Source organism: Carcharodon carcharias, chromosome 1 (genome assembly GCF_017639515.1).
Source record: "Carcharodon carcharias isolate sCarCar2 chromosome 1, sCarCar2.pri, whole genome shotgun sequence".
In the NCBI taxonomy this organism is placed as follows: domain Eukaryota; kingdom Metazoa; phylum Chordata; class Chondrichthyes; order Lamniformes; family Lamnidae; genus Carcharodon; species Carcharodon carcharias.
Genome location: NC_054467.1, coordinates 251,903,278 through 251,918,729, shown reverse-complemented (window position 1 = coordinate 251,918,729; position 15,452 = coordinate 251,903,278). Strand labels below are relative to the sequence as shown.

Below are 15,452 nucleotides of genomic sequence, written 5' to 3'. Positions count from 1 at the left end.
TCAATGACATTATCATCACAATTGCCCTCTAACATCATCCTGGGAGTTACCATTGGCCAGAAACAGAGCTGGACCAGCCAAATAAATACTGTGGCAAGAGCAGCAGATTAGAGGCTGGGAATTCTGCAGCGAGTAACTCACCTGCTGACTCCTCAAAGCCTGTCTACCATCTACAAGGCACAAATCAGGAGTGTGATGGAATACTCTCCACTTACCTGAATGAATGCAGCTGCAACAACACTCAAGAATCTCGACACCATCCAGGACAAAGCAGCCCACTTGATTGGCATCCATTCCACCACCTTCAATATCCACTCACTCCATGACCACACAGTGGCAGCAGTGTGTACCATCGACAAGGTGCACTGCAACAACTCACTAAGGCTCCTTTGACAGCACCTTCCAAACACACGGCCTCTACCACCTACACCACATGGACTGCAGTGGTTCATGGAGGCAGCTCACCATCACCTTCTCAAGGGCAATTAGGGATGGGCAATAAAAATGCTGGTCCAACAAGCGAGGCCCACATCCCATGAAAGAATTTTTAAAAGAATTTTGAATATCTCTATCAAATCTCCTCTCAACCTTCTCTTTTGCAAGAACAATCACAGGTTTTCCAATCTATTCACGTAGATAAAGTTCCTCATTCCTGGAAACATTCTTATGAATCTTTTCTGCACACTTTCTAAAGCCTTCAAACCCTTGTTAAAACATGGTGCCCAGAACTGTACCCTGCTGGATACATTCGATAGAGATACTGGGGATTAAGGGCAAAAACATTTCATCTTGCAATACAGACACCCCTCACCTTGCAAACAATCTACTGTATATTCTAGATGAAAAGGTTCATTACACTCTGGTCAGGTTAGTTAACCCCACAGTAAAGCTCCTCCACAGTAAATCCCTATTTGGAACTTATTTAACACCTAGTCCCTTACAACAACAAAAAAAAAACTGGCGCATCCAGGCTCCAGGGTTGAAATTTCTACTTTCCAAAATCCATCCCCAGTACTACAACAAACTTGTACATCGCTCCTGTCCTTGCTGGCTCACCAGCAGCTGGTGTTGACCAACTTGTACATTCTAAGCATTTTATTTTTGTTCTACAAGAAACTAGATCAATGGCGCCAAAACATCTCAAACACGGAAGCCTCACAGACAGCACGGAGGATGGTTTGATTATATCAATCAGCCTGCATCTGGACTTGGGTATGCGATGTGAAAAAACAGTGTACCAACCCACTTCATTAGCCAGCTCAATAGTTTCTAGCCAACCTATTATAAAAATATGCATGGCTTTTAGAAAAGCACTGAAATGAAAGTACATGTATTAAGTTAAGGGTGATGATTCAAGGAGTACTGACTCTTTCTCTAAAACAAAACCCCTCCCAAACCAGTGGCCTCCAATACAAGAACAAGAGAGATAGCTGCATGGGAACAGCACCACATGTTTCAACTTGAAATATATTTCCATTCCTTCATCATTACTGGATCAAAATCCTGGAACTCCCTACCAAATAGCATCATTGGGACACCTTCACCATATAAATTGCAATAGCTGCAAAACTCTCCACCTTCTAAAGGTTAACTAGGGTTGGCCTTAATGGCGTCCAAATTTTGAGAATATTAAAAAACTCACATCAACCACACTTTCTCCAATTCCGGCTCATCTAGAAATAGCTCACAAATATGCAAATATGTGTTGAAGAAACAATCACCTTCCCTCCACACTCTACCTTTCGGGTGAAAATGTTCTACCTGCTTACCCCTAGCTTTCCCATTTAAAAAAAACTGAAGTTCCCTGGCGTCTGAATACTCCACCAGAGAGCATTCAAATGCCAGGAAAAAAGTTGCTTTTTTGGCTGGATCAATGTGGTCAACTCCTTTGTAATTCATAAGCTTCTGCACAATGCCCTTACACGAACTTTGGAGAATACTCCTCAAAATATCAACAAATTGCGTCTACTCTACAAACTGTTCCTGAAATGTATGATCTACTGCACCATCCGAAGGCGAGAAGGCAAATCAAGCTTAAATGCAACATGTACTTAGTGCTGTAATGACCTTTATATAACAATGTCCTTTTACCCTTATTCCTGCATTTTAAAAATATCATTGCATTTTAGTATATTAGCTACTTCTGCCAAGTTTGGTTCAGTTGTTAGCAATTACCTTGAAATCAGATTGCATTCTCAAGACCCATTACAGGATGCAAGCTAGGGTATCAAAAGTAACAATCATTTGCATTTATCTATAGTACCTTCACCATAAAACAGCCAAAAGCACTTCACAGAGCTGCAATCATAAAACATTGACATCAATGGTGGAGGAAATTAGAAATAGACAGCAACAAGGTGATGTAAACAAGGATTAGAATCATATAAAAAAAAGGCATCACCTAACTGAAGAGTTGCTAACCCATATGCCAAAATTATATCCATCTAAGTATACCCATATGACCAAAAGGGCAAATGCCATTATTCAGGAGAGTGGAATTTACACAAGGTCTTACCCATCATTCTTACAACCAACATCTACAAATAAGACACCAAGTGAACTCTTACCATGTGCATCCAGATTGCCAAATTTCACTTACATAACACATTTCACAATATGTCTCCGTAGCTGAAGTTATATAAAACTTTTGAAAGATGTAAACACAAAGTTGTTTGTAAAAAAGCATCTTTACAATTAACTTTTTCAATCTTTTTCCTATTAAAGAGCTCTTTCTCCTATCATCCAAAACTTTAAAACAAAAAGCAGTTTCCTGGCTCTACTATTTCCAACAGTATAACTAGCCCTGCCGTTTCAGACAGTCACTGCAGTGCATTTCTAGGGTGTTGTATTCATTATATACATACAGCAGAACTTCAGCACTCCTGTCCTAGGCCAGTTCAGGTGAAAGGTAGGAACTGATGTACTGTACCTTGGCTAACCAAAACCCCATATTTACTAAACATCTTAACCTGATGCAGGAAATGCTACTTTTATATTCACCAGGATGCAGTTTACACCAGTAATGCTGCTATGTTCAAATGGATTACACAGACGGGAACGGATAAGTTCCTTTGGTCAGTCTTAAGATATATGGCATCTTTCACTGGAATAAAAAACTGCCTCAGAAATTTGCGTTTTCTGCGCATTCAAAACATTTATAGTTTGAATCAATTCTACAGAATAATGAAACCCTCAGAATATTTAGTGCAATAATGTTTATTTATAAATATTTTGACATATTTTAGTACTTCTGCTTCAAAACCAATGTACTGACTGAATTAGTGTTCAACTGGTTTTTATTATGGTCCTTGTAATAAAAAAATGGTATAGCAGAAAGTAGACAACCATTCTCCAGAATGGCTGACATATCAGATTCTGGTGTACTTGTGTTTCTTCTGTTTAGTTTAACAAACACGTGGCTTGGAGGTGATGCAAGATTGGCCAAGTTGCTCTTAGGCTTTCTCTGCTGTAGTCTGAAGAACAGAGAAAAACCTGAATGATAACCAACACACAAAACCCATAGGAATCATGGGCCCCAATGACAGTCATGGAAGCAGAACAAAGTCCAGTTAGGTTTGACTTTAAAACTCCATCCCTATGATGTCTGGCAGTTCTTGCGTTCTTCAGTAACCACCTTACCGTGCAGTTTACTTATACTTCAGTGCAACAAAGTCCATAGTTTTCTAAAGCTTGTACCTAGATCCCACTGATGGCTTAAAGTCACTCTCCGAAGCCAGTTCATCTTCCACCCGTGCAAGTGCCCTAGATATCTTAAAAGACGCTGAAATACATCAGCTTTCTCCACTGTGCATGCCACATCTTCATAACTAAGTGCTTGTGTTGAAGTGGGTCAGGCTGGTGCAAGTTTCTCCAGTAACGGTGCTAAGTATGGCGGATGCACTGGGGCCAACTGCTCCTCACGATGTGTTTGCATCACATCCAGTCCGATCTGTAGCCAGAAAATAAAAGTCCATAATTACATAATGAACTTGTATTACCAAGACCTTTGTTACTTGATTAATATTCACACTGACAGAAAAACGCATAGGCTTCAATTATACAGAGTTTTCATATCCCGTCATGAAGCAACATACCCCAATACTTTATATGATACACACAAACACACACTTACCAAGATTATTCCCGACATTATCAAAATCTGAGGCAACATTTCCCTCCAGGGTCTCAGTTGTATAAAGTTCTCCTCATGTATTGGGGTCTTGAGGCGAAGGGCCCTGCTCCTACAGCGTCTCTTCGAGCCTGGAGGTCGAACGACAAGACTTTCATCCTAAATCTATCTGTGCTGGAATCTTAAGCATGTTCCAGGGGTAACAGGTTAACTGCTAATCCACTGTTTAAGTGAGTCTTCTCCACTGTTTCATCAAGTTATTGAAACCGCGTTCAAGATGACCAGCATCGAAAAAAATAAGTAAAGCACTTTATTTCACTCTAAAAATGACCATAGCCTCACACCCTTTAAAAACAAACAATGAATATATAATAGGCATGCAAGTTTCAAAATGCTCAGCTCATTCAACATTTATTTTGAGCTTCGTCTCGGCACAATAAGATTTGCAAAGACAGTTTAACCTTATACAAGTTTACAATGGTTTTGGAACACATGCATTGTGGAAACTCACCAACAATGTGCTCTCCACTGACGTAGATAGGGCCAGAACCAGTCTTCAGACGTAAACAGACCGGTGGAGACACCTCAAACCCTCCCAGAACAGTCTGGAACAAAAGACAGGTGTTCAACATTTTGTTTTGTTTCAACTGGATGTTCATTTAACCAATGTACCACCAGTGCCACATTACACATCCGCCTTGGGCTCACCAATGACTCTACTTGTTAAATTCACACTAATGCAGTGTTTAGAACACTGATCATATTAGGAGCAATTTGGGCAAGTGCATGCATATAATACATATTCAAGTATTGAAACATATCGGTCTATACATAATAATTTCCTCGGCACAACACAGAACAGGAAGTTCCTAAATTTGATCCCTGGTTTGTGCCAAATTAACTGATTAGCAATTTTAGGAGCACTACAATTAGCCTGTGTCCTGAGGTAGTGGGGAGGAATCCAGAGTTGTCATACGTGTAAGATTACATGGGGTATACAGCACAGAAACAGGCCATTTGGCCAACCAGTCCATTTATGCTCCATTCAAGCCTCCTCCCATCTTTCCTCAGTTAAATTCATCATAACCCTCTATTCCCTTCTCCCTCATACACTCATGTAGCTTCTCCTTAAACACATCGATATTATTCATATCAACCACTCCCAGTAGTAGTTCATTCCACATTCTCATCACTCTTTGGGTGAAGAAGTTTCTGCCCGAATTCTCTATTGGATTTCTTGGTGACTGTCTAATATTAACCTCTAGTTATGCTCTTCTGCAAAAGAGGAAATATTCTCCCCATTTCCACACAATCAAAACCTTTCATCATTTTAAAGACCTCTATGAGGTCATCCTTCAATTTTCCTGTCTCTAAAAATATGTATACCCATGCATTTCTGCCAGTATTATCGCAAATCTTCTCTGCACCCTCTCACAGGGCCTCTGTATTCTTTTTATGATTTGGTGACCAGAATTATACGCAGTACTAAGTGTGGAGTAACCAAGGTGTGATATAAGTTTAGCAGAACTTGCCTATTTTACAATTCTAACCCTCTAGGCCTAAAGCCTAATATTCAGTTTGCTTTTTTAATGGCCTTGGTTACACGTGAGGCAACTTTTAGTGATTGATGTACTTGTGCTCCAAAATCTCTTTGTTCCTCAACCCTACCTGGACTTGCACCTTCCATGTCACCTCCCTTATTCTTCCTACCAAAATCTACGACTTCACATTGTGTATGACATCATTTGCCAATTAGTTGTCTACAAATTTATCAATGTCTTTGTGTAATTTGCTGCAGTCCTCCTTAATATTGACTATCCCCTTCCACCACCCACACTCCAAATTGCCATCAGCAAATTTAGAAATTGTGCTTTTGACTCTAAAGTCCAAATCGTTAATATAAAGTGTGAACCGCACTGACCCTTGTCAAACACCATTTCACATCTTCTGTCATCCTGAATAACTGCCATATATTCCAAGGGTTCCCAAACTGTGGGTCGTGACCCCCAGTGGGGTCACAGGCCAAGCAATTGGGGTCACAAGATCCAAGGCACCAATGGCAACTATGGAGAGAAAGGTTTGACAATCCTGGGATCAGTTGTAAGTCCACTTTAAAAAAAAAATCATCCATGGGATAAGGGCTTCGCTGGCTAGGCCAGCATTTATGGCCCATCCCTAATTGCCTTTGAGAAGGTGGTGGTGAGCTGCCTTCTTGAACCGCTGCAGTCCATGGGGTGTAGGTACACCCACAGTGCTGTTAGGAAGGGAATTCCTGTGGGCGTGGCGTAATCCAATGAGCTCCAAAGACCAAACACCAGAGCCTGCAAAATGGAAAGCGTCTGTACCCCTGGTGTTTGAAACCCACCCCACTCAACAACTCTTCCACCCACCTCTCACACAATTTTCACTCTAGGATCACACTAAGTGTGAAGCCTTAAAATGGTGTCACAGCAGAAAAAATGTTTGGGAAGCACTGCTTTACTCCCACGTAGCTTTTTGTCTTTTTTTTAATTAATTCATGGGGGATGTGAGCTTCGCTGACCGGGCCAGCATTTATTACCCATTCCTGGCTGCCCTAGTGAGCTGCCTTCTTGAAACGCTACAATCCCTGTGGTGTAGGTGCACCAACAGTGTTGTTAGCAAGGGAGTTCCAGGATTTTGGCCCAATAACAGTGAATGAACGGCCGATATATTTCCAAGTCAGGATGGTGAGTGACTTGGAGAGGAACTTCCAGGTGGTGGTGTTCCCAACTATTTGCTGCCCTTGTCCATCTAGATGGTAGTGGTCGTGGATTTGGAAGGTGCTGTCGAAGGACCCTTGGTGAATTCCTGCAGTGCATCTTGTAGACAGTACACACTGCTGCTACTGAGAGTAGATATAAATATTTGTGAATGTAGTATCAATCAAGAGGGCTGCTTTGTCCTGAGTGAAACTTTTCTTCAGTGTTGTGGGAGCTGCACTCATCCAGGCAAGTGGGTTGTATTCCATCATACTCCTGACTTGTGCCGTGTAGATGGTGGATATGATTTGGGGAGTATATACATATGGTATAAATTGTTGTTTTCCACTTGCATCGGTATTCTTGTGAAGTCCTGATGCGTGCAAGATGAAAAGCTTCAACACGTCTCTTTTTTTTCAGCAATACAAGTGCTTTTTAAGTACAGAAAACTTGATCAGCCTTCACATAGCAAGGCCCCACAAGCAGCTAGAGAATGAATAACTATTTAGCTTGTTTTCAATGGGGTATTTTCAAGAGCAACTACTGGCCACAACAGCACGAAAACTATCCCAAGGCCTTTTTGCAGCCATCTCAACAATCAGACTGGTCCCTTGTTCCAAAGATAACCATGTCCAACAATGCAGTACTCCCTACGCAATGCATTGAATTGTCAAGCTATATTGCCATCAAGTGGAGTTTGAATCCATGACCTTCTGGCCCAGAGGCAAGCTGAGCCAAGCGAACAATATGCTTGAGTTACATGTAATCTATTCATTCTAAAGACCAACCACAGATATCAAATAGGTTCCTGGGGAGGCAAATGTAATTGTTAGTGTACTCTATTCTAAACTAATAAGTTGCTGTTGAACAAGTATCATGGGACATGCAAACTTCCTCTCTCCACAAGTTTGTTTTCCTTTGCAAACACCCTGTGCCTGCACATATATTAAGGCACTTACTGTAGTTAGAATGGATGGTTTCAGAGACGTCAAAGGCACCTTGATCATTTTCCCATTCGGGTTCAGAGCCTCCAGTTCAATGACGTGCAGCTCATCCTTCGTTTCAAGACCCACACATACCTGCTGCCAAAAAACAAAAAAGGTGATACTGACTTTTCATTGAAAAGCAATACAAACGGTATTTCAAATGATGTCTACAAGCTAATTTCTTCCAACTTCACCTTTGAGACAACAAAATACAGGAAATATTCTTCAGGCACAAGATCAAAGCAGACAGGTCTCCAGTAGATTTACTCTGGAGGCCAGAATGTCCAACCTGCTGTTCAGGACCCCATCTAGTGGTATCATTTAGTTATGACATTAGTAAAATAAAAGAGCCCACCGGAAGGAAAACACAACAGTCGACCTCGTGCCAACACTAGTCATCTGTGCCAGCTGCAGAAGAGATTGCCACTCACGAATCAGCCTCTACAGGCACAACAGATGATGTTCAATCCAGAAGTGACATACACCCTGGCAGTACATCATCTCCCAAGATGAAAAAGTGTGCCAATAAATCCATAGTAAAATAATTTGCAGAACACAGCTAATGCTCAACACAGTTGGCCACTTGGTGCAAACTATCATCTCATGAGTTGGCAGGCTGCCACACACCCAGAACTGCTTTGCATCCAATAAATCATTTTTGAGGCGCAGTTGCTCGTTTTTGCGTACATGAACACAGCAGTCAATTCGCAAGATTCTATGAAGATGTGATGAGTGACCAGTTAAATTGATTTCTGATAGTGTTGGTCAAGGGAGAAATGACAGGCAGGATACTGGGAAAAACAATAATTTTCTTCAAATAGTATCACGGAATTTGTTACATCCACCTGTGCAGATACCTCTGGTAATACAACTCTGTCAGTACTGCACTGCAAGTGTCACGTTAGATCAATGTTTCCCAAACTTTTCCTGATGTGGCCCCATCTTAAAAAAACCGAACAAAACAAAAAAGTGTCCATTTCAGGAGTCCCACCAGTGTAGATTCCTGATCAACTGCAATTGCCTCAACTCTTTGCTTCATGGTGTTGTTTCAGAAGGAAATCGTTGCAAGTGCATTTGCCCCTGCTTCCCCAAACATTATTTTAACCATTTTGACTGCAGCAGATAAAAATAAAATTCCTGCAATCTGAGGCTGCTTGGCCTGTGCAATCAGATAGCTCACATCAAAAGATGCTCTTTGAGCTCTGTCAGAGGCAGTTAAGGCACTCAAAGTGAAACTTTTGGTGTGAAAGCTCACCTTTCCGATGTTGGAAAAGTGACTGCGATTTCTCATTGTATTCCTTGTTAATGGTCTCAGTGTCACTTAAGCTTATTTAGCTTGATGCTTTCGCTGGACAGCACTTGGAGACAAGCGAGGCATTTCGTTCTTTCTTTGGGTTTGACCGAAACACTCAAGGAAAGCATCAGTGTATTTACAGACACATTTCTTACCTTCTTGTTTTTCGACAGGCAAAATTGGCTGCATAGGTCATGGGACCTCGGAATTGGTCCCAGGCAGAGTTTCCACTCCACAGCCACCAATACAATCTTGGATTTTGCAACCCCAAAATCTCGTCTCATGATCCCACCATGGGGCCACAGCCTATGGTTTAGAGTTTAGAAAAATGAAAGGTGATCTCATTGAAGTGAGCAAAATTCTTTCAGGGTGGAGCAGAAAGGATGTTTCCCCTGGCTGAGGGAGTCTAGGGGACAGAGTCTCAGAATAAAAGGTAGGCCACTTAGGACCAGGATGAGGAGGAATTTTTTCAGTTAGAGGGTGGTGAATCTTTGTAATTCTCTACTCCAAAAGGCAGTGGAGATTCATCATAATTGACTATGCCCAAAGCAGAAATTGATAGATTGAAATACCAATGACATCAAGGAATATGAAGATAGTGCAGGAAGATAGCATTGAAGTAGACTAGCCATGGTCTAGTTAAATAGCAGAACAGGCGCGAGGGGCTGAATGACCTACTCCTGCTCCCATTTTCCAATGTTTGGGAAGCCATGTTTTAGATTCCTCAACCAGCAGGAACCACCTCTGTGTCTACCCTGTCAAATCCCTTCAGAATTTTCCATAATTCAACGAGGTCAGCACTCATTCTTCCAAACTTCAGGGAATTTGCACAGCCTCTCATCATAGGTCAACCCTCACATCCCAGGGACTAATTCAATGAACCTTCACTGTACCGCCTGTTATGATCCCAGCTGATGTTACTACTGGGCAAATCCCAGGGTGGATCCCGGCTTGATAAATCTTAACTTATTTTTGTTTAGATACATGGAGAGTGGCTACTGAACAGTCACAGGAGTCAGCTGATAACATTTTAACAAAAGAATTATTAAACAAGAAAAAATATACTATATTACAATACTCCTTCACCCATGACCAAACCTTACAGGCATATACAGATTTGCAAGGATAACATGTTACAAAAGCTCTCTTATACTCTAATGTTCACCTAAGTGCAGAGTCCATGTAAACCAATAGGCGACCCGTGGTCAGGCACACCATTCTGAAACTAAGTGACAGATGCCACTCCAAACAGATGCTATGGATCTCTCTTCAATTCCCCCTAAATGCTTGTTACACTGTGAGCAAACTGGTCTCACCGAACTCCATCTTTCACATGAGGGTTTCCAATCTCCACTCTCAAAAGAACTCACTTTGAAATCTTCTCCCAAATAATACTTTCTCTTAGGCGCCTTCCACAAGGGTCCACTGCCAGGGTTTCAAACTCTACTTCTGGTGTTCCTCTCCCCTGGATCACCATCTGCAATCAAAATTTGCCTTCCACGCACTCTCTCTTAAACGCTCAGCCGTGCCAACAGACCACCACTACTTCGCATGCCGATAGTAAAGAGTTACAGACCTTCAGTCTGTCTCCTTGGATTCACTGGCTTCTCGCAAGCCTATTTCACTTTAAGTCTGCATCCTGCATCTTTAAATTCAGAGCCTGTCTCTGCTCCTCATTCTTAACTTCATTAAACAGGATCTTTTCCAGATTCGTATTCTTGTCCTTTGACTTAACTGTCCTCTTGGGAGATTTTCTGTTCCACTCCCTGGTTTTGGGGACTTTCTCTTTTACTTTTTGGAATCTGCTCCTGCAGTTCCCTCTCTGGAATCTTGGTTTCAACTTAACTAAAAATTGCTTTTCTGGGGTTTTCTCTGTCGCCGTGTGAAGCCTCTCTCGCTGGACCTCTGTGGCTAGGCAACAGCACAGTTGTTTCTACCTTGTTAATTTAGGTGATGACGTAGTGGTATTGTCGCTGGACTAATAATCCAGAGACCCAGAGTAATGCTCTGGAGAGCCAGGTTCGAATCCCGCCACGGCAGATGGTAGAATTTAAATTAAATAAGGATCTGAGCAAGCCAGTTGTAACAAACCACTACAAAGTCACAAAAAAATGAATGAAACCAGACAAACCACCCAGCATTGACCTAGGCACCGGAAACGACAGCAGCAGTCGCAGCCCTAATGAGCCGGCAAAGTACTCCTCGCTAACATCCAGGGGCTAGCGTCAAAATTGGGAAAGCTGTCTCACAGACTAGTCAAGCAACAGCCTGACATCCTCATCCTCACAGAATCATACCTTACAAATACCACCATTACCTGCCTGCCGCAGATGCATCTGTCCAAGATATTATCAATAGGAGTGGCCACAGCACACAGTCACAATGGAGGCAAAGTCCCGCTGTCACACTGAGGATACCCTCCATCATGTTGCCTGGCACTACCACCGTGCAAAATTGGGTAGATTTTGAACAGATTTAGCAACTCAAGAATAGGCATCCATAAGGCACTGTGGGCCATCAGCAGCAGAATTGTACTTGAACATAATCTGTAAACTTATGGCTCGGCATATCCCCAACTCCACCATTACCATCAAGTCAGGGGATCAAGGCTGGTTCAATGAAGAGTGCAGGAAGGCATGCCAGCAGCAGCACCAAGCATACCTAAAGACGAGGTGCCAACCTGGTGAAGCTATCACACAGGACTACTTGCGTGCCAAACAGCACAAGCAGCAAGTGATAGGCAGAGCTAAGCAATCCCACAACGAACGGATCAGATCTAAGCTCCACAGTCCTGCCGCATCCAGTCGTAAATGGTGGTGGACAACTAAACAACTCACTGGAGGAGGCAGCTCCACAAATATCCCCATCCTCCATTGTGGAGGAGCCCAGCACATCAGTGCAAAAGACAAGTGTCAGGCAATGACAATCTCCAACAAGAGAGAATCCAACCATCACCCCCTGATGTTCAATGGCATTACCATTTGCTACAATCTTCAGCCAGAAGTGTCGAATGAAAGAGACATCTCGGCCCTCCCCCGGAGGTCCCCAGCATCACAGATGCCAGTCTTCAGTCAATTCCATTTGCTCCCTTGATATCAAGAAACGGGTGAAGGCACTGGATACCTTGTAGGCTATGGGCCCTGACAATATTCCAGCAGTAGTACTGAAGACTTGTGCTCCAGAACTTGCCATGCCCCTAGCCAAGCTGTTCCAGTACAGCTACAACACTGGCATCTACATAGCTATGTGGAAAATTGCCCAGGAATGCCCTGTACACAAAAAGCAGGACAAATCCAACCCAGCCAATTATCGCCCCATCAGTCTACTCTCCGTCATCAGTAAGCAATGGAACAGGTCATCAGCAGTGTTATCAGGCGGCACTTGCTTAGCAATAACCTGCTCACTGACACCCAGTTGGGTTCCACCAGGGTCACTCAGCACCTGGCCTAATTACAGCCTTGGTTCAAACATGGACAAAAGAGCTGAACTCCTGCGATGAGTTGAGAGTGGTTGCCCTTGACATCAAGGCCACATTTGACTGAGTGTGGCATCAAGGAGCCCGAGCAAAACTGGAATCAATGGGAATCAAGGGGAAAACTCTCCACTGGTTGGAGTCATACCTAGCACAAAGGAAGATGGTTGTGGTTGTTGGAGGTCAGTCGTCTCAGCTCCAGGGCATCACCGCAGGAGTTCCTCATGGTAGTATCCTCAGCCCAACCATCTTCAGCTGTTTCATCAATGATCTTCCTTCCATCATAAGGTGAGGAGTGGGGATGTTCATTGATGATTACATGATGTTCAGCACCATTCGCGACTCCTCAGATAATGAAGCAGTCAGTCCACGTCCAAATGCAGCAAGACCTGGACAATATCCAGGTTTGGGCTGACAAGTAACATTCGCATCACAGAAGTGTCAGGCAATGGCGATCTCCAACAAGAGAGAATCCAATCATCACTCCCTGATGTTCAATGACATTACCATCGCTGAATTCCCCACTATCAACATCCTGGGAGTTACCATTGACCAAAAACTGAACTGGGCTAGCCATATAAATACTGCGGCTACAAGAGCAGGTCAGGGGCTAGGAATCCTGCGACGAGTAACTCACCTCCTGACTCCCCAAAGCCTGTCCACCATCTACAAGGAACAAGTCAGGACTGTGATGGAATACTCCCCACTTGCCTGAATGAGTGCAGCCCCCAATGCACTAAAGAAGCTTGACATCGTCCAAGACAAAACAGCCCACTTGATTGGCACCACATCCACAAACATTTACTCAATCCACCACCAACACACAGTAGCAGCAGTGTGTACCATCTACAAGATGCACTGCAGGAATTCACCAAGGGTCCTTTGACAGCTCCTTCCAAACCCACAACCACTACCATTTAAAAGAACAAGGGCAACAGAAAGGTGGGAACACCACTACCTGGAAGTTCCCCTCCAAGTCACTCGCCAATCTGACTTGGAAATATATCGCCACTCCTTCACTGTGGCTGGGTCAAAATCCTGGAACTCCCTTCCTACAGCACTGTGGGTTTACCTACACCACAGGGCCTGCAGCGGTTCAAGGCGGCAGCTCACCGTCTCTCAAGGGCAATTAGGGATGGGCAATAAATGCTGGCCCAGCCAGCAAAGCCCAAATCCCGTGAATGAAAAGAAAAATACTTCCCTAAACCACCACCGTGCCTTGATAACACAGCTCTCCACTTCAAGGGTCATAAAATGCATTAAAAATGCAAAAATACAAACAGAACTCAGGCTTGCTGTCTCCACTCTAAAAAGGAAACTAAACCCCAGGCTTTTTAAACCACAAATGGAAAAAATATAGATTAAACTTAAAGCTACAGCTTATGCCTAATACACACAATATATAACTTACTTAAACTCTCTCTATTTCCAAACACACCTCCAATGCAGGTAGATCCTTCCTTAAATATGGAAACTAAAACTGTACACAGTATTCCCGGTGTGGTATCACCAAAGCCCTGTACAACTGCAGCAAGATTTCTTTATTCCTGTGCTTCAATCCCCTTGCAATAAAGAGTAACCTATTTGCCTTCCTAATTGCTTGATGTACCTGCATGCTAGCTTTCCAAATTCATTTAATGAGGGCAACCTAGTCTCCCTTAACATCAACATTTACAAGCTACACATTTCTATGTACTCCTCAACTTACATTTCCACCTAGCTTTGTACTGTCAACATTACTCTCTTTGTCCAAGTCATCCCTCCTTTATTTATTGGACACCAGTGAAAGGCACTTTCCCAATTAAATAAGCTGATTCACAGCTTCAGTGTATCCACATATCTCGGACAATAAAGCAATAATATGATTTCCAATAACTCCATGAAGTGCATCCTGATTATTATTGAGCAGATGCTTGTCAGAAAGGCAATCAGCTTCTTAAACTCAACAGTTTAATCTGTACTTTCTTCAGCTGACCTTGACTCTCAACTGAGTGGTTCAATGCTTCAAGCCTGGCATGCTTCTCCTCCCTCAAGGAGTTATATTAAGGATGCACAGTGACCTATAACCCCATCACAAATAATTGCAAACGCCTGTTCTGCTTGGGTACGTGGATCTGTCAGAGGATCTGGTTTTGACAGCACTGCAGTTCCCTTGCATAGAATTTCCAGCACAAAAAAAAGGCCATTCAGCCTCCTCCCTTCCTACTTCATCTAATCTCACTAGCACATTATTCTATTCCTTTCTCTCTCAAATGCATCTATTTTGATATTCTCAATTACTCCATGTGGTATTGAATTCCACATTCTCACTCCTCTCTGGGTAAGAAGTTAGTAAACTTCCTTTTCAATCCCTTACACTACTGTGATTCCAGCTCCTGCATTGAAATACTATAGCATTCAAGGCCATCAGTGCATCCATAATAATATTCTTGTTGATGCTTTGAAGCTACCATGTTGCTGGCTGGATCTGCTCCATTTCTGTTTGCTCCTTATTTTGGCTGCATTTTTGGCTAGTCCACTGGTCCTTATTAGTATTTTCACTAATGATTGCAGACATAACTAAAGGAGGAATTCCCACCATTAACATTCTGTTTCAAAATTGAAAGGAGCTGAGAAGTTGCCACACCCACATTGTATGGTTTTGATAGACAAGGCTAAGAATATGCCACAAAGCAAGACCCTGAAAGAGAAAAAACTAAAGCTGAACAGTAACATTACCATTAATATTGTCTCTCAATAAATCAATAACTTTCGTATTGTAACCTGCGCCAAGTCCTGCTCCTTCCTCCTTCAAGACTCTCCTCAAAACTTTCCTCTGACTAAGCTTGTAACCCACCTATTCTAATATCTC

At 42.7% G+C, this 15,452-nt stretch overlaps 1 protein-coding gene across 3 annotated transcripts in view; it reads right to left on the bottom strand.

The window, feature by feature from the left end:
• LOC121282066 (nucleophosmin-like) overlaps positions 1 to 15,452 on the bottom strand; it is a 92,683-nt gene that overhangs the window by 60,806 nt on the left and 16,425 nt on the right. For all 3 annotated transcript variants that reach the window (XM_041195477.1, XM_041195487.1, XM_041195497.1), the window contains exons 3-4: positions 7,809 to 7,928; positions 4,641 to 4,734 (exon numbers count right to left, since the gene is read on the bottom strand). In XM_041195477.1, the coding sequence (XP_041051411.1) occupies positions 4,641 to 4,734; positions 7,809 to 7,928 (214 nt within the window). The remainder of the gene's footprint in view (positions 1 to 4,640; positions 4,735 to 7,808; positions 7,929 to 15,452) is intronic.